At 35.2% G+C, this 19,353-nt stretch overlaps 1 protein-coding gene across 2 annotated transcripts; it reads left to right on the top strand.

Moving 5' to 3' along the window:
• Window positions 1-225: 225 nt before the first annotated feature.
• On the top strand, window positions 226-17,793 carry LOC6032781 (capon-like protein). 2 transcript variants are annotated; one of them, XM_038261159.1, is made up of 9 exons: window positions 226-1,342; window positions 7,543-7,614; window positions 7,685-7,784; window positions 8,126-8,292; window positions 12,375-12,549; window positions 13,197-13,288; window positions 13,676-13,849; window positions 13,918-14,037; window positions 16,830-17,793. In XM_038261159.1, exons 1-9 carry the CDS (start codon window positions 1,238-1,240, stop codon window positions 17,127-17,129), a joined length of 1,305 nt encoding a protein of 434 aa, XP_038117087.1. In that variant the 5' UTR covers window positions 226-1,237; the 3' UTR covers window positions 17,130-17,793. The 2 variants fall into 2 exon arrangements, with proteins under 2 accessions (XP_038117087.1, XP_038117086.1); XM_038261158.1 differs by lacking the exons at window positions 226-1,342; window positions 7,543-7,614; window positions 7,685-7,784; window positions 8,126-8,292; window positions 16,830-17,793 and adding exons at window positions 11,017-12,264; window positions 14,668-15,731.
• Window positions 17,794-19,353: the final 1,560 nt, after the last annotated feature.

Genomic DNA, 19,353 nt, shown 5'->3' with positions numbered 1-19,353 from the left:
TTGAACCCATATTTTCCACTCGTCTTTTGCATCAGTTTTTTTTAAATATCCATCGCATGATTCAAAAATAGATTTTATATCTTGCATGGTCAGTGAAGAAAAAACGCAATGCTGTAAAGTCTATCATGGAGAGACATGTCTTTCCGGACACACGCGGAACAATAATTTCTATTAAATAATACCTGGTGATAAATGTTTAGAAATTTACATGCTTATATTTTATAGTTAAGTTCATGTATAAAGTAATATCTACAAATGGAGAACTAAATATAACTCGTTATTTTATTGAATTTGGAAGATTTTACATATGCGGAAGGCTGTTGGTCAGTATGCATATTGCTGTACGAATACTTATTGATGTAGGGACGTATAAACCATGAATCAAATTTAGACGTGTTAGGTTGATGCGTCACTTCGAACAGTTACCCTAGAAATTTCAAAGCAGGTTTTTTTAAGATGTGAAGAATTGAATGTACTATTCAAATAGTAGTTTTAAAGAGATACTGCATATCTTCCTTTTTATATAAGTAATAGTGTTGTGACCAAGACAGATTCTAATGAATGGAACGTACTAACACACAGATACACAAATTCATATGTTTTCCCTTTGTGTAAGCGGCTGCATATGACAACAAAGATAAAGTATTAAGTTCTACTTCTTGTTATGCTTTTTATCTCAACAAACAGTCGTGGGTTTGAGAACCGGTTTGTCCAGTTTTCTGCCTCAAAAAGGAACGTAGAAGAGAAACGAATAAGACATGAGAGCATAGCTTTTTCCTTTTCCACTTTGCTTTCTACACCTGGTCTACGTGTGTGATGAACTGGTTAAATGAAGGTATGACCCAGCATGACGATGCTGAATGTTCTGAACAATGATCAAGGGAATGTAAAAGGAAATAGTGTTGAGATACTTTCGTAGTGAGATGGTCCAACTCTCGTTTCGTTTATTTCATTGGAGTATCTCTGCTCTTGCCAAGATGCTAGGTACCTTTTTCCGTTCCCGTTTCGGCATTCTATGTTACAGCGTGCTTGCTAGGCTGCGCAAAGAAAATGAACTTTGACTGCTAGAAAAAGTACAGGAAATCTCTGCATTTAAGATCTACGATTTGTTCAGGTTTCAGGTTAAATTATGTAAACAAACGCGCGGAAGAATTATTCTGTGAATACATAGATCTGTGCTATTAAAAACGATAAGTGGGAAAAACAACCAAAAAGGTGTCAACTAGAAACGAGCAAAATGCCTTCTCAACCTTACGATCTCGTTAAGGATGACCAAGACATTCGTGTACCGCTTTATCCGGAACAAGCATTCTATGGAAATGGAATAAGTTTTCAAGCAAGGGTAAGTTTTATAATAATTTTCACGGTTTTGTTTTTTGTAAGATACGTCTCTAAGTAATGAATGTAACGTATATTTTTTTATATTTTCTAATGTTATTTTTATAAAAAAATAGATTGTCCTTCTTTAATACATTCCAATAAGGTGAAAAAAGCTTCCTATTTCAGTGTATGTTGCGTAAATGAAAACTTGTTACTTAACTCTCTAATGCCCATGGTTACTTCAGAACACCACTTTTTTGTCGTCAAATTTTAATTTATCTGCAACTATGCACTTATTAAACAGGCAGACTACTATCGATTCTACATACTTGTGTCTTTGAAATGAGTCAAATATCAACCGTCTAAGGTTTGTGGCTCTCGAGATATTGCAGCTTGAAAACTGAGGTTTTTCTCAATTTCTACGTAAAATGCATTACTTTGGGTAGGGCGTCCAATTTTCCAGGGTTTTGAATTTCCCGGGAAACGGGAAAAAATATTTTCGAAATCCTGGGAATCCCGGGAAATTTTTAAAACAGTATTAAAATCTATGTTTTCATTTTATGTGCATGTTTTTCAAGCTTAAAATCATAGAATTAGCTCAATACAATTCATTGGTGGTAATTAGAGGGTGACGACTCTCGAGATTTTCAATTTCCCGGGAATCGAGAGTTGAGTTTTGCCATTTCCCGGGAATTCCCGGGACCCGGGATTTTTTTAACCAGCCAATAGTGTCAATAACTTATAAAGATAAGTAAAACAACGTTTCTTTTTAATGAATTCGAATACAATTAATTCATACTAATCCAATGAAACGTAAATTTAAGTAACCTCATTATGTTGAGGAACTATTTCTTCATTTTGATTTTTTCCCTCAATCTACAAATAGAAAATCGTTTCTTGAGCCTTTTTGGGACTCAAAATTGCAGTTTAAAATTTGAATGATTTTTCAAAAGTTGCACAAACTTGTTGTTGAACTTGTTATTAGATTTTTTGAAGGTAAAAAAAAACTAATATATAATTTTCAATAAATACAATATCGTATTTTTGCAATATGATAAATAAAAACACAAAACAAAAACTTTAAGTTGATTATTTCCTTCTTAGGGTCAACTGTAAATGTTAAATAATTAGCGGACACTAACTTTACAACTAATGCTTGAAAAGGTTTTCCTCTTAGAAATAATAAATATTTCATTCCTGGTGTGTAACTGCTATGAATGTTTCAAGGTTGACTGGGTTAGTTAGCTCGGTGGTAGCATGCAAGAACAGTATTCAAAGGAAGTGAGTTATAATCTCAATTTTTGGAAATATTTTTTTTGTGTGGTGGGTACCAACTTTTTGACGACGACTGAAATTACATTTTATACAAATCAAGGGACACTCCAGCTGGGAGGCTAGGGAGACTAAATTAAACGGTTAAAAACAAAAAAGCACCCCAATAAAATGGAGACGAAAACTTATTGCCACCGTGATTAAAAAAAATCTATGCTTTTCTAGTTCAGGCAAAAACCTCTGATTGCTAAACCTAATTGTTACCACTAAGCTAGCAGTACTGACATGTAAACGGGTGATTAAAAGTCAATGAAATTTAGCTAGTCTACTGAGGTCTTATCAAAGGTAAACGTTGAAGTTCTGAACTGGGTTCTCCGTTCGTTTCAAAAAGGCCTACTGAACGAACGTTTCTTAGAGACGAGCGTTCGTTCTCAGAGCTGTTATTTTTCGTGTTGCTGTGTGAACTTGAACAAACGGAGAACCCGTTCAAAAGCATGACTGCTTAAAACAAAAAAAAATCTTTGAATTATTCAAAATCATTAGAACGAGTAAACTACGAACTGTATTTTAAGATAAATCCTCCAAGCGTTCTTACTTTTTCTGCAAGAGTTTTGCAAACACGCAGTGTTGTTGTCATCTCGATGAAAATGTTCAGAAGTTCTTGTGAGGAAAACAGGTCACTCCTGCCTTCATCTGTTGATGCTGGTTGGCATTCCCTCGGTTACTGACTGAAGCCTGGAGGTGTTGTATTCTCTGCAACTTTTGCCGCTGATTCAACGGCAATAGCTGCAGATTTGGAACCACTCGAGCAGATTGCGCTCCTGGTGACGCCAAAGCAGGAAAATCTACGTCAGCAGATGGTGTCTTACGACGATTTGGTTGGTGTCTCGTCGATTTTTTACAAACTCAGCACGTTTTGAATAGCTTTGATTCTTGGTCGAATGGTCGCCACCGCAATTGAAGCATTTGGCTTCGAAGTTCTCGTTGATTGTGTTGCAAGCAGCGTTGCCAGGTTGCCAGATAAATCTGGCATTGCCAGATTTTGAGTGGCAAATTGAAAAAATATTTTTATTTCTTCCAAAATTTGTTAAATTTATGTATGTTGCTTATTTTATGAAGCTATATTGTATAAAATGTGAAAATACACCATTTTTTGAACACAATTTTTCTTATTACTTTGAGAAAAGTGGCTTGCCAGGTTTTTGACCGATTTTTTGCCAGATTGTTTTTATTCAGTCCTGGTAACCCTGGTTTCAAGCTTGAGTTTTGTGCTCACCTCCGCAGGTTGCAAAACGACTTTTGATGAAACAGTTCCTTCTACCATGTCCAAACTGCAGCAGTTCGGACATTGCATCACGTCACGATGCACTGGAAGCAAACGTTCCCATGTCACGATGATGTTGAAAATTGCCCGAACTGCCTTCAGCTCAGACGGCGTCGTTGATCCTTTATCGAAATGAACCAGGTACAGTTGATCACGAAACTTGATGTCCTTGTTGTGTCTCGTCATCTTGAAGACTTCGATCACTCACGTTCAACTTAAGAGTTTTGAGCTCTTCTTTCAGCACACTCACATCCATGTCGTACAGGCCACGGAGGACCTGTTTCATGGGACGTTTACCTGGATCGTCAAGGCGGTAGTATTCAATCTTTGTGTTGTTCAATAAATCCCGAACGTAGTTGTAATCTTTTCTACCAGGTAGGAGAATCTTGAGTCCATCAGCACACAAGCGAATGGAAGCTCGTAAAGCACCAGATTTGATAAACCCGTTCAACCACTTTCGCACCGAATCCGATGACGATGTTTTCACAAAAATGGGTGGCACCTTTTCCCGTCGTTCAAATTCTCATTCCCTTGTGGACCATCATTCAGTGAGGTACTCCTGGATTTTAGCTCCTGAAAAGTGCTTAAAAAGTGCAAAAATGCCTCACGGCAAGAAAAGAGGCGGTCCTCACCAGCAGGATCGGCAGATTTGAAGAAGCTAAAGAATGCCGAAGCGCTACCTGTAATGCCAGGCAGTTTGAGCAAGGACGCTCAAAATTCGTCTGGAAACCAGTTTGCTACCCTCCTGTGGACGTGAGCGAGAAGGAAGAATTTGAACGACGGGAAAAGTTGCCACCCATTTTTGTGAAAACATCGTCATCGGATTCGGTGCGAATGTGGCTGACCGGGTTTATCAAATCTGGTGCTTTACGAGCTTCCATTCGCTTGTGTGCTGATGGACTCAAAATTCTGTTACCTACCAGAAAGGATTACAACTACGTTCGGGATTTCCTGAACAACACAAAGATCGAATACTACAGCCATGACGATCCAGGTAAACGCCCCATGAAACAGGTCCTCCGAGGCCTGTACGACATGGATGTGAGTGTGCTGAAAGAGGAGCTCAAAACTCTTAAGTTGAACGTGATCGAAGTCTTCAAGATGGCGAGACACAACAAGGACATCAAGTATCGTGATCAACTGTACCTGGTTCACCTCGAGAAAGGATCGACATCGCCGTCTGAGCTGAAAGCAGTTCGGGCAATTTTCAACATCATCGTGACTTGGGAACGTTATCGTCCAGTGCACCGTGACGTGACGCAGTGTTCGAACTGCTTGCAGTTTGGACATGGTGGAAGGAACTGTTTCATCAAGAGTCGTTGTGCAACCTGCGGAGGTGAGCACAAAACTCAAGCTTGCGAAACAATCAACGAGAACATCGGAGCGAAATGCTTCAATTGAGGCGGCGACCATTCTACCAAGAATCGGAGCTGCCCAAAACGTGCTGAGTTTGTAAAAATTCGGCAGCAAGCGACGACGAGGCACCAACCGAATCGTCGCAAAACACCACCAACTTTCACGGACGTGGATTTTCCTGCTTTGGCGTCACCTGGAGCAGGATCTGTTCGAGTGGTTCCAAATCTGCAGCCATTGCCGTTGAATCAGCGGCAAAAAGTTGCAGAGAATACAACACCTCCAGGCTTCAGTCAGCAACCGAGGGAAAACCAACCAGCATCAACGGATGAAGGCAGCAGTGACCTGTTTTCACCACAAGAACTTCTGAACATTTTCATCGAGATGACAACAACACTGCGTGGTTGCAAAACTCGTGCGGAACAAGTAAGAACGCTTGGAGGATTTATCTTAAAATACAGTTCGTAGTTTACTCGTTCTAGTGATTTTGAATATTTCAATGAATTTTTAATTTTTTTTTTAGTTTTAAGTTAAGATTAGTTGTTAAAGTGTTTTTTTTTCTTTTTTTTACCCAAATGTATTCGATTCAATGCAATAATGTAAAACAATTTGAAGTAAATAAAATAAATGTGATCAGTTAATAATAAAACGAAAAATACAATAAAGATGAAGAGCATTAGGCCATACCACTTAGCATGTAAAATAAATGTAATTATTATAAGAAAGTTCAATAAAGACATATTTAATTAATTAATTAATCGTTCAAATTCTTCCTTCTCGCTCACGTCCTCAGGGAGGGTAGCAAACTGATTTCCAGAAGAATTTTCGAGCGTCCTTGCTCTAACTGCCTGGCTTTGCAGGTAGCGCTTCGGCATTTTTTGACTTCTTTAAATCTACCGATCCTGCTGGTGAGGAACGCCTCTTTTTCTTGTCGTGAGGCATTTTTTGCACTTTTTAGCACTTTTTTTGGCGTGTGAGAGACGCACGTCTGACTCGCTGCTCTGCTAATCGCAGACTAACTGTTATCTTAAAGTTTTCTACTTTAGTCATATTAGCATTCTGCTGAAACGCTCAACCAAACCACAAAATATTTCATTCGAACAATAGAAATCAAATTTTGATAAGTAATAATATTTATATTTAACAAAAATCTCTTTAAAAACAACCTAATTTTTTAAGAATAACCAATTGTTTTACAGATTTCTCAAAGGGCCATATTATATGATCACTCAAGATGGGTCGCGCGTCATACTTTGGTCTACCCTGAACTAGCTGTTTCCGGGTGCCTTAACCAATTAAAGATTCTCGAAAAACCTTATGAGATTATAGTTTGTGTTCGAAGAAAAAAATGCCGAAGCAAGAGATTCATCAATTTTTCACATTTGTACAGAATGTATCCAGGTTTTTAAGCGAAGATGACGTAGCACCAACATTAGAAAAAAAATGTGGCTGTCATGCCATGGCACACTTTTTTGGTAATGATGGTACCACTGCATGACTTTGACATTTCGGGCGTTCACAATTCGAACGCCATCTTCGCTAAAAAATCTGGATAGCCTCTCCCCTTAAATTGCAACACCTGCTGCAACTGCAGAGCTCTGCAGAGACTGCCGTCGGCCTCGTTGCTGGGGTTGTTAGCGTAAAAATTTCAATTCAATTCGGCTTTATTTGTCAATAATCAAGTTACATTGAGTTTATTAAGGAATATAACAGAGTTTTGGAGTTCCTTTCAGCTGTGTGTTCATCGTAATTCAATCGAAAGCATTATTACTTGTAAATATTAAATAGAAGACAAGAGTAGGCAAAACTTAAAAAAAAATCTTACAGAAATTGTTTGCGTAAAAGAGTGGTTCAAATTTGACTTTTTGCCGTTCACTATATGGCTGAATCGTTTGGCTGTAATAAGCCTAAATCCTGAATATGAGCTCGATCGGACAAAACTCGAGCATCCCAAGTAGAAGTAGTAGTATATTTAATACATTTTTCATACGATTTTGTATTGGGAAAGACCATTTCTAGTCAGGGCTATTTTTGAGCGTGTTAGCCATTTTTGCAATTTATGTCCTCGTAGGCATATATTTTTAAGATTTATTTGGATTGGGCTACTCGTTTTCGCTTGCAACTTGTGAATTGATCGCTAGTGGCCACGTTTTCACATTTGAACTCCGCCTCACTATCCTTTCTTCTATTATGCACTTGTTTTATACATCACATCATATTATGAATTACAAAGCCATAAATTTTTTATCTTCTTTATTTTTTGTAATTTTTAGCTGATTGGTTGGCAGATTGTATCACGTCCAAATAGCAGATCGGAGATTGTTCAAGCGATGCGAAGGATACGAGTGAGTTGACAAAACCCATGATATCTTAAATTATATATATTTATATATATATTTTAAATTTTTCATACAGTACGAATGCAAAGTGCAAAATGATAAAAAAAAGAAAATAGCTTTCCATGTATCGGTTGATGGCGTTAGAGTTTGCTTAAAAAGAAAAAAAAGAAAGGTGAGTTCAACATGATTGAAGCAAAGCTGTTGTTAGCTGTGAACACTATCTACAGAGTACAAAGGAGTAGTATACTGCCCATCATTGAAAAAACGGCTATTATGCACTTTTGGCAAAATCGAGATTTTTGCTTCAGGAGGTAGAATGTTCCATCGCACCCTCCAAAACTTGAATTTCACTAAAAATGTTAAATATTCCACTCCCCTTTGAAATTGCCGTGGCGAAGACTTTGTGACGAACACAAACACGCGTTTTTCCCGGAATACTTGATTTGGCATAATAGCCGAATCTTCAATTATAGGCAGTATAGGATCGATTTTAAATATTTATTTCAATTCATTATAGAAAAACGGCAATGGAATGAGAATTCTGAATTAGAAATCCTGAGTCATCCGATTTATAGGATTTTTTATGTTTCTCATGATAGCAATGATTTGAAAATATTTAGTTACATTGCTAGAGACGGGAGCAGTGATGTTTTCAAATGTTGTGTTTTTAAAACCAATAAAAAGGTAAATAAAAACTAATAATTGTGTATACATTGTTTTATCACAACCAAAATTAATTTATTTTGGGTTTGTGTGCTTTCTTTTACTAAGTTGGCTGAGTTCATCATACAAATAGTACAAGAAAGCACAAGCATCGAGTGTTATTCGCTTAAAACATAACCAAGTTAATGCTTTGTCGTCTAGCAATGTTGAGTTTAATGATCTGCCGTAGGGTAGAGTAGTCATCAATGAGACACGGGGAACAATGATAAAATGGCTCTCACAAGTCGTAGTTTCAACCAATCAGGCTCATATTTGGGGGAAAGGTGTATCTACTGGATACACGTCTGCTATAATAGTGGCTTTGGTTACGGACGCTCCCTTGAAAAGTTATTCATAAATGTTTGATTCTGAGGTGCAAAAGTAAATTATGGACAAAAAATACCTTTTCGCTCGTTGGCTGCCATTTACACCAAAACTAATATTTCTTCAAATTTATTTCGACGTTCCATAGTGATTGAGTTGGGCTACAATGTCTTTTCATTAGGATTGACCAAAATTTAGAATATACCCAGAATCCAGGGCTGTCTCATTGTTCCCCAATCATTTTAGCCCATGGGTAACAATGAGACACTTTGATTTTTCTTCATTAAACATTTCAAAATCCATGTAAATCTTTCAAAACATGAATTGGAAGTGATTTTTGGCATATTTATAGAGTTTTAACTTCATTTAACCAAACATACAAAGTTATTTGGTATAAATATATGGATTTTACAAAATTTAAATACTTTTTAGTATAACTTTTGTTAAGTAAAGCTTCATGTTGGCAAAATTGCAATAAAATGTTCAAGGCAAGTCACCTGCACAGGAACAATACAAAAACATGATGTTTTACTAGAAAAAAAAATGATTTTCGTAGAGTGTCTCATTGTTCCCCAGCTGTCTCATTGTTCCTGCCAAGTGCGTCTACAATGAGACAGTTGAATATATCTGGCTGTAGATGTCGGATCGATCTCATATTTTAGTCAATGTTAGAACACACTAAAAAAAAGAAAATGCAACAAAAAGCTCATTAGAACATGCTGATGAAAAAATTAGAAAAATCCTTAAAAGTTGAAAACCAAAAGTGTCTCATTGATAACTACCCTACCCTATATCTTTAAAAGCTAACAAATTTAATTGGTTGAAAATGTATATTATATTAGGACTGTACTGTAAAAATTACCATCTTTGAAAAAAACATAAAAGATTGTAAGCTTTCATTCATAAACAATGTAGAATTTTCGGATCCAATAAAAATTATATTGTGAAAAATGATTTTGTTCCATATGAAGGAAGCTCATTCATAGTTTTCAAAAGAAATTTTCATCTAGCACAAGAGAACACGATGGCATCAATTTGTGGATCAACATATACTGTCTCACTTATAGACTCTAAGCTGTGTAGCCTATCTTGCCAGTGCAGCCGCTCAAGCGGGAGTATTCGATTTTTTTTTTTAATTATATTCTCTTTCAACCTCTCGCATGTACAGAAATATTTGCTTACACAGAGAGTCAATCTGAGCACACCAACACATTAGAGCAAAGAGAAAAAAAAACGCGCGCGTTTGTATACAGAGGTTTATGAAGCAGAATTTTAAAATTATACCAAAATTCATAAAGCAGAGGCAGAGATTTTCCTCAATGTGGTCAGCACATAGTTAGTGCGTACCGACTTTTAAGCCAGTAAGGTTTATTGTGGAAAAAAGACATACTGATTTTTGTCTATTTATTTTTTGTGTTATTCCAAACCTTGTTTAAACATCTGAGATAGTTGTTGATCCTCTGATAAGTAATCAAAACAATGTATTGTTCTTAATTGCAAATAAATGATGAAAAAGAATGGAAAAAATAAAAAAAAATAATCGCGTTTTACGTTTGAGTTTAAACAGAGAGTGTGGATTTTTTTTTTGCGTAGCAATAATAAATTTATAATTATGTAACATCATCAACAGAATTTTTTAATGGCGAAGAAAAATCATCATATATTCTTAAAAAGGAAACAAACGTGAAGAGACAACCATGTGACATTGTGGAATTCTAGAGTGATAAAAAATTAAGCTTGCTCTAAAAATAACAAGGACAAGCCGAAGTGAAGGAAAAATATAATAAATGAGCACTGTGAACAGAGAGCGTTTTTATAATGTTGTTTAAATTGTAGTTAACATTAAGAAAAAGTGATCAGTGAACTGTGGAAACTAATTGTTCTAATTATGTGGAAGAAAAATGCTATAACTTCAATCGATTATTGCTGTTAAAAATAATTCGGAGATTAATAAAGGGCAATTACCATTTTCACAGGGTTGCATCGTATTCTAAATATATACTCTATTTTGATTTTGCCGCTAAAATGATACGAAAATGGCAGCGTTTATGATGAAATATAATTATACTCAAGACAATAAAGGCGATACGATGCAACACAACGAAATATAACAAATGGAGTGCAAGTGTGGTCCCTCAACGATAAATAATTTAAAATCCTTTGTAATATAAGTGAATAATTGAAAAATGATAAAGCAAAAAACAGAAGAAATGCAACTTGAAAGCGGCGATCCCCCGAAATCTCCAAGTAGTAAGCGTAAAAATGAATCGACACTTCGTCAACTACAGAACGATGTCATGGGAAAAGCTCGTTCTACACTTAGCAGCTTGGGTGATGTTCTGAAAGTAGGAAAAAATGTCGGTGGGAGTTCATCAATACCCAATCAATGCCAAGAACATCAGCAAAGAACTGGTACAGGAGATTTGTTTTTGGAAAGCCCCGAACAACATTTTGTTACGCCTCCTCGGAGTCCCAAAACACCCAAAGATAAAAGTTCCTTAGACTTTTTCCTTGGTCAAAAGTAAAGCTAAAGATAATTCAAAGAATACAAAACGGGAAAAAATCAAAACTCAACAATCCCAACTTAGTGACGTTCATGAAGAAGATGTCGAAGATGAGGATAATAAAAAATCTCATACTGGCAATATTTCTGCCAAAGGAAAAACACCAGTGACTGGTACTGTTAAAAAGAAATTAATCAATGATAACAGTGTAATTCGCCATCAAACTCAGAAAAGTAAATATTCATCTGAGTTTGTAGAATCTTCCGATGATTTCAAATATGAAAGTGAGTTCAGTCGTTCTATGGAAGATGGAATACAGTATGCATCCCGAGAAAGCGTTCAGGGCAATGAAAAATATTATGAATGCAGGCCGAAATCATACAATGAAAAATATGCACAAAATGTTGAGTTCATGTATAATGAACAGCAAGAACAAGCCTCAAAATCTAATCGAAAAATTTCGAATTTGTCGAGTCCATCTTCAGTAAAACATATTTTGTTCAATGAAGAAAATGATATCCTGTATTATAAGGACAATCATCGGCCATCAAAAAACAAAACGTTAGGAGACCATCACGCTAGAGAAAAACAAAAGTGTGTTCCAGTAAAGTCCTCTACAGGCAGAGATTCGTGGAAAGTACAAGATGTAACTCCGATACCTATTAGGAAAGTATCCAAAGATGAAAAATCCAATCTCCCATTATCAAACAATGCCATGGTTTCTCAAGTAAACACGGAATCATATTCTTCAAAAGCCAATACTAAATTTCAACGAACAACAGTCAACACAGAGGATAATTCGAGAAATAGTCAAAGACCGAGTGCAAGGCTTACTTTAGCAAGAGGTTATTCAGTGGATTGTAGGAATAGTAATTCTAAACTTGATACAAACAAATATGGGGAAGCAAGCGAAAGTCGTAGTACAAAAGATCCCCAGATTGAAAATGAGCCCGTTGACAGAAGGTGCTCTAAAAAAATTTGTTTTCAAGAACCAACTTACGACAATAGAAATAAATGTGAAACACTCCCACGTAGTCGAAAAACTTCAAAAAAAATTGATGCCAATGATTACTTAGATTTTGATATGCTTAGACCTCGAAGTGGAAGCCTTGATTCAGATCTTGAGGTAAATGTTGCTGACGACAAAGCATTTATTTTATGCCTTTATAACTTTTTTTTAATTAATTATTGTTTTATTTTATTTTTAACGAAATCCTATCCTAATTCTACTTTTAGTCTCAAGCGATGCGTATTGTTCGCACAGTAGGACAAGCATTCGAAGTATGTCACAAATTATCCATACAAGACAGTGGGGGCAACATGGACGAAAATTCGGAGACATCTAACTGTGATTTTTCTGAGCAGGATAGAATTTCCGACAAAGTTAGTGACGATGGAGATTTTAAAAAAGGTATGTTGTGTATGAAAAAGATGAATATAAACAATAAACAACAACAAAATAATACTAAGAGATAACACGTTTAAAAAGAATAAGTCTTTAGTTTATTTTAAAGGGTCCTATAAGATATGGGATTCCTAATGATTATAGTAGCTTTTAAATAAAACTCTAAAAGTTATTCAAGGTGCAAAAAATAATAACAACTAATGTTTCATTTTATGCATTATGTGGAATCTATCATTTGTATCAGACATGGCTTATGTCCTTGCAACTTCCCTTTAAGCATTTAACACTTCAATGAAAAATGTTTTGTGAAATGCATTCTACACCACAACAGTTTTCTGAGAATAATTCATTTTGAAAAAAACACTGAAAAAATATTTGCAACTGCGTAAATTTAAAAACACACAAACATTTTCGATTATTTGACCGCCGAAATATTTTTAAAAATATAATTTGCGTAGGTCTCCTTTCATTACTAATGTTTGCAATTTAAAATAAAAAGCGGAGAGCCAGCAATGATGTTACAATTAGAGCTGGAAAACAAGAAAACAAGAAAAGAAAAGAAAAGAAGCATTTAACACTCCATAGATGGAGCCTTCAATTAAACCCAATCTATCGCACAAAACAAATAAAAACATATTGTTGTTCTTGTTTAGACATTGCAGCAGATGCAGAGGATTTGCCACAAATAAATGCATCATCAAATTTGGATTTAGACATTTTACCACAAACGAAACCAACGTCGCAAGTAAGTATATATCATTTAAGGGCGACAGTAAGAAAGCATTCTCACCAGCGCTCACACTCATTCAACAAATTTGGGTTTAGTAAGAGTCTAGATGAGTAGGAACGAGTAAACTCGTCAAAAACTATTGTTTCATAATAAATTTGTTGTTTCATTTATATTGAAAAACCTTCTCAATAAGTAAAAAAATTGTCTAAACGTGATTTTTCGGCAAAAATAAGTTAAAGACCATTTCAGTTTTGAGGACGCTGTATCTTTGTTTAGAGTATGTTAGCATCATACTTTACGCATTTTTTAGTTTGATCCTCATTTACTAATATAGTTTCTTAACGCTCTGATTTAATTGAAACTAGTAAGTGTTGAATGTTAACACGAATTTACAATTCACAGGAACATCAAAAAGAACTCATGCCTGAAAATATACCTCTGTCATCATCAAATGAAATTGTATCACTCAAAGAACAATTAGAACAACAACAAATACAGTGCAGACAGATAGTTGCACAGTTGGTATTGGTACGAGAACAGCTGATAACAGAAACAAATGCAAGAATTGAATCACAGGTACATAACACTCAAAATGTCAGTTTAACCACATTAACTAAATGTTTTATTTACTTTTCATCATTCAGGCTCGCAACCAACAACTATTACAACAGAATCGAGAACTTTTGGAACACATTGCATCACTTGGTGGTTATCATGAACCTGATCGACCTGGAATGTCAACGACAATTGGATTAGCACCACAGGTAAATTTCTATCATGTTTACTGTCATTATGACATTTTGTGAGCATTAACTATTAAGCTTGAGTGTAATTTTTCAAATTAACAATTGTGTTGAGAAAGCTGAAAGTTAAAAAATATATATTGTATGGTACACAGAAAAAAATAATGTAAATTTGGAAGCTGAAATTTTGGAAGGTTAAATATTCCCTTTTTTATGATGTAATTTTACTTCAATTTAGACTGAAAAAGTGACATTACACCAGAAAAGTGGTAAAATTACACATTTTCAGAGGTAAAATTACACCTTTTTTCTGACATAAAAGATGTACCCCTTCCCAGATGTAATATTACCATGATTTTTTTTCTGTGTAAAGTTCAACGCTACAGTGCGATTTAAAGCTTAAAGGATTTATGGAATTGTTGCATTTCATTCTTGTAATACTAAATGACGAATTTTAATTACGAGCAATGAGTGTACTAACGAGTGTGTGCAGTTTTGTGTGTGTAAAAGTTAACAATAGTTACAAGTTGAAAGTATCTTTATTGGTAAGTACATCATACCGCTTGATTTTTTGTGTTCATGCATGGAGGCTTGATTAAAAATACTTCAATATTGTGTTCAACCAAATAATTCACTAAATATTGTTTGCAGTATTCTTTATTTCAGAATCACCAAGGACTAGGAGATATAATTAATATGGGAGGATTAGGTTCACACTATGCATCTGTACAACACCTAAACAATGCTAATCAGGCGGCAATGGCTGCAATGCAACAACCAATCAACAAGAATAACTCTTCTACATATTCTCAAATGAGTAAACTTCAAAACATGCATTCAAATGTACAAAATTCTAACAACATGATGGGTACACAAGTTTCTTCTTTGGCTGCACAAGAATTCTATAGATTAAATCAAAATATTCTAAATCAACTGACCAATCCCAGTTATACCTCGGTATTTCCCTCGATCTCGCCATGTACTTCAAATGCCAGTCAACTGCAGTCAAAAGGATTTGTATTTGCTAATCAAAATGCTGCAGGATTCAATAACAATATTCTATCTTCAGATGTTAAATCAGCAGCAAATAATGAAGATAAAGGAAAAAATGAAGTTCTACTAAACCAAACCAAACATACAGCAAAGAGTGCTATTTCGGATACATTATCTAAATCTAAAACCGATCATGCAATCGAAGATAGTAAACAAGACGAGAACTCAAACTCTGAAGGTTCTCAGTTTATCAAGCCATTATCACAAGTTGGAACACTTACAACAATGGATGCCGAGGGCAAAGTTAAAGTTATAGTACCTGTAACTTGCAATGAACAATTAATCGTTCCTACAATGATGGGTCGAAAATCAACGTCCTTCTCAGAAATATCTGCAAGTACTGAAAGTAGCACTAAAAACATGACAACAACTAAAGAATCGAAGGAAAAGAAATCCTCCATTCCAAGCTTGGTGACTCTGAAAGTAACAGATGAGAGTGGTACTATAACCAGAAGACTTCCAGCTACCCCAAGTTTTATCACACGTACTACTAGTGAAAAAGTACCAAATCGTAGTCAAATAATGAGTCAGGTACAGAGAACACAATGGGCACGACATACCACCAAATAGTATGATTAGTAGAAGAATAATGACAGTTGTAGATAACGTTTTTCACTTATTTCAAACCATCTAGAACATATCTTGAATTGCATAGTACAACACAAAACCGAAGTTTTATTTAATATCACTGACCAAGCTATCCAACAATTCCAAATCAATGCCAAAATAAGTTATTACATGTTTTCTCCGAGAATTCGTTAGATGATTTGTCTATTATATATATATTTTTTTAGAAAGCTTGATTTGCCCGCATACAGGCATTTTTAACATGTTGTTTTAACCGTTTTGTGGGCTTCACCTTAACTGTAACTTTTCCAAAAAAAAAAAAAAAAACTTTAAATTTCTTTGATCAATCCATAAGATAAATTTATCATTAATGTTTAAAAGAAAAATGTGAATATTCTGAAGGTCAAAGTAATATTTTTCTATTACTTTCAGCCCAATACTTTCACAATTGCTTATTAACTTGTTCCGCCCGTGTGGATCAATCGGACCGTACCAGAGGTTCCTGGTATGAATCCCGAGGCGGGCGCTCTAAAATTTGATGTGTAAATATTGGTATCCGACGCCTTCGCCCCGTGCCGTACTTAAACAATTAGGAGCCCAGGGCGGCGAAGTCTTTGTAGTTGAAAAGAAGACCAATGCTTATATGCTATTGGCATTGGCGAACGCCTAAGTTTCTTAATTAGTTGGACCGTTAACTTTAACTCGATGGTTCTCAGCCATACCTCAGCCAATTGAGACGATTCTTTTTTGAGTGATTTGTATGGATGTCTAGAAAAGCATTAACAGATTACCTAACATAAGTAGATTGAATCGAATCTTTAGTTGTGTTGGTTGAAAGGTTTTCTGGAAAAAAAAACTTAAAGGGTTTCACACTCATATTTATAATTATTTCAACAATGCCAGAGCCTTATTCAAATATTTTAGTATCTTTAAAACTAAGGGAACTATCGATATCAAGAAAGGTTGTCTACAATAGAAATAAACAAAGTAAGACTGCTTGTTCAATCAAATTGTTTCAGATTTGAGTCCGTAAATGCAACAATTTCGAAAAAAGACAAAAAAAAATCCGAATGATGAGCACCCTTAAATATCTTTAAAACACATCTTCGTTTAGTGGCAGAAGTTCACATACTTTTATGGTCGGTAATAAAATTACAGTTCATGTTTAAATGCTTTTGTATCTTTATTTTCAGCTTTCTTCTTCTGCGAAAGTAGCGCGTTGGTTTCATCAGCTGCAATGGACAAATCAGACACAGCCTCTTTCTAGACCAGAAAGTGGATTTGTTTCAGGAGATTCCCGGTCTGAAAAAAATCCAAAATCAGAGGCAGACATAACCGATAGTTTAACCAAAGATCAAAGACAACATCATAATGTAGATTTGTGTGATGAGTACTTACTGATTGAGGGAACAAGTAATCTGTGGAGCAAGCTTAACGTTAAAAAACGTAAAAAACTATTAAGCATGAAGCTAGGTAAAGTTACAACATTCTAAATACTAAGTATTTGAAAAAATATACAAAAACACTTAATAATTCGGTCTTCCGAGCTGGTACTAAGCATTTTTTATCCTACAAAATGGTAAAATATAGTTTACATTATTGGTATAGATAAGGCATGTTTTTTATCGAAGTATCGGGATTTCTGGAAAATTCTACGCGTGGAATTTCGATTCGATTCTGATAGTTTCCGAATTCTTAATTCGGATATCCCGATGCATCGAATGCAATTCCGCATTTTTACTAGAGATTCTTATTTTTAATAAATATTTGAGCCATACATATTTATGTAATTCTTATCAATTGCAAGACTCAATAAATACAAAATTAATTTAATTTTTAAAATAAATCACTTTTACGTACTATTAGGCAATTTTAGGTTTATAGATAGTTATGACATTCATTTATCAGATTTATTTGGGATCATTGATATCCAACCTTACTATTTTCAGTAAGCATTAATTTCATTTTTAAACTATAGACAATAACAGTATTGCTTTCCAATTTCAATGTATAGAAGTATAAAAATTAAGATGCAGGAAATTGGTTAGCCTTTAGATTGAATTAAATTAACAATATAGCAAAATTAAATCATTTGTTTCGACTGAAATATTCACAACTTGAATGCTTTTTATAGTAATAAAAATATATTTAAAGTAATAAGACGTTTCAATTGGTTTCTTGATAATTTCACAATCCCTTTTATTTGTTGTTTTGTTAGTTTCTGTTACTATTCCTTCTATATTGTTTACAATTGCACAATTTTCATACTTTTTAAGCATTCTATTAAATTAATGTTTTTTTAGCGACACTCAAGCTCCCCTCATGGTTCCTTGTCTAGCTGCTTAAGCAACAAATCTAATAGAATCTAATCTAATCAGACCCTAGCGCAGCCAATCTTTCGAAGGGATCATAGAGAGTGCCTTAGGTTAGATTACGACTAACACTCTTCTTGTCATTTATTAACATTTGTAGTGCACCATTGCATTAGAATGTATTGAAACATCACAAGCGTTAAAACGGCCAGGCCTACTGCCTAAAGTCATGTCGCAGAACCATGATTCGTGGGTTGAGTTTGAGCACAGAATGTTCAAATAACGACACAAATCTGAATCGACAGGGGAGGAAAAAGCGTGGGGACACACCACCATACGCTCCGAGGTTTGGTTTGGTTTGGTACTCCGGGACACTCTAGGATCGGACATTGTATTTCCACGAATGCCCTGGACACTATTTGTCGTGGTTATAGCACCCCAACTCGCTCTCTGTAACAGTATTCCTAATTCCAGTCCAAGCTCACCAAGTCGTCATGGCCTAATGGTTAGCATTTTAGCTTAGCAATCCAAAGGACGGGGAATCGAACCCCGCCTCATCATTCATCATTTCAAATTTCTATGTTCTTAACTTTCTTACAATGCGAACAATGTAACCAGTCAGCAACGGCCGCTCCCCTATCTAGCTGCTTAAGCAACAAGCATACAATTTCTGAATCATTAAAAAAAGAAACTATACCAGTTTTTGGTTCAAATAAAGTTAACATTCTCCGGTTAACCAGTTTTAAATTTGTTATTATGGCGGAAAAGTTTGACAATGGAAGAAAGGCGTGATGACAAGCATAAAAAATAACTGACACATGCGTGCAAAAAATAAAAACAAACCATCAACACTTTAACGACCCCCAGGTATTTTGTGGTCTCTAATGCAAGTTTCTGCCCAATCCTATGAATCCAAAAGGCTCGAATGGGGAGATCACCCAAACCTCTTTTTACTGCACGGAACCTTCCACCCCAGGATTCGAACTGACGAACTTTGGATTGCGAGTCCGCTTACAAAGCGAGCAGCGTAACCATTTGGCCACGCCTTCACACTTGATAAGCCCGAAAGGTATTCTCGTTGGTCCATCACCCTCCTCTTTTAACTCAATAGATTCTTTGTTATAATATTTAAAATTAAATGTAATCTAGAAAATCAACAACACTATTCCTTACAATTTATAGTTCTCTTCTGAAAGCTTTTTCATTGCACTTTAAAGTCAACAAGTCAATTTTTGCAAGCAACATGTACAAGAAGCGAGCCACACTGATTCTCCATTGTAAGGTAGTGAATAAGCGTTTTTTGTTTTAATTGGCAAGTATAATCAGTTTATTCTGTTTAACATTAGAAATTTATACGTAAGCTGTGGATGTTATGCACAAGTCGCAGACGGGTTGAAACTTTACT

Source organism: Culex quinquefasciatus, chromosome 3, assembly GCF_015732765.1.
Source record: "Culex quinquefasciatus strain JHB chromosome 3, VPISU_Cqui_1.0_pri_paternal, whole genome shotgun sequence".
Classification (NCBI taxonomy): Eukaryota; Metazoa; Arthropoda; class Insecta; order Diptera; family Culicidae; genus Culex; species Culex quinquefasciatus.
The sequence above is the reverse complement of the archived record's forward strand: the minus strand, read 5'-3'. Positions and strand labels throughout refer to the sequence as shown.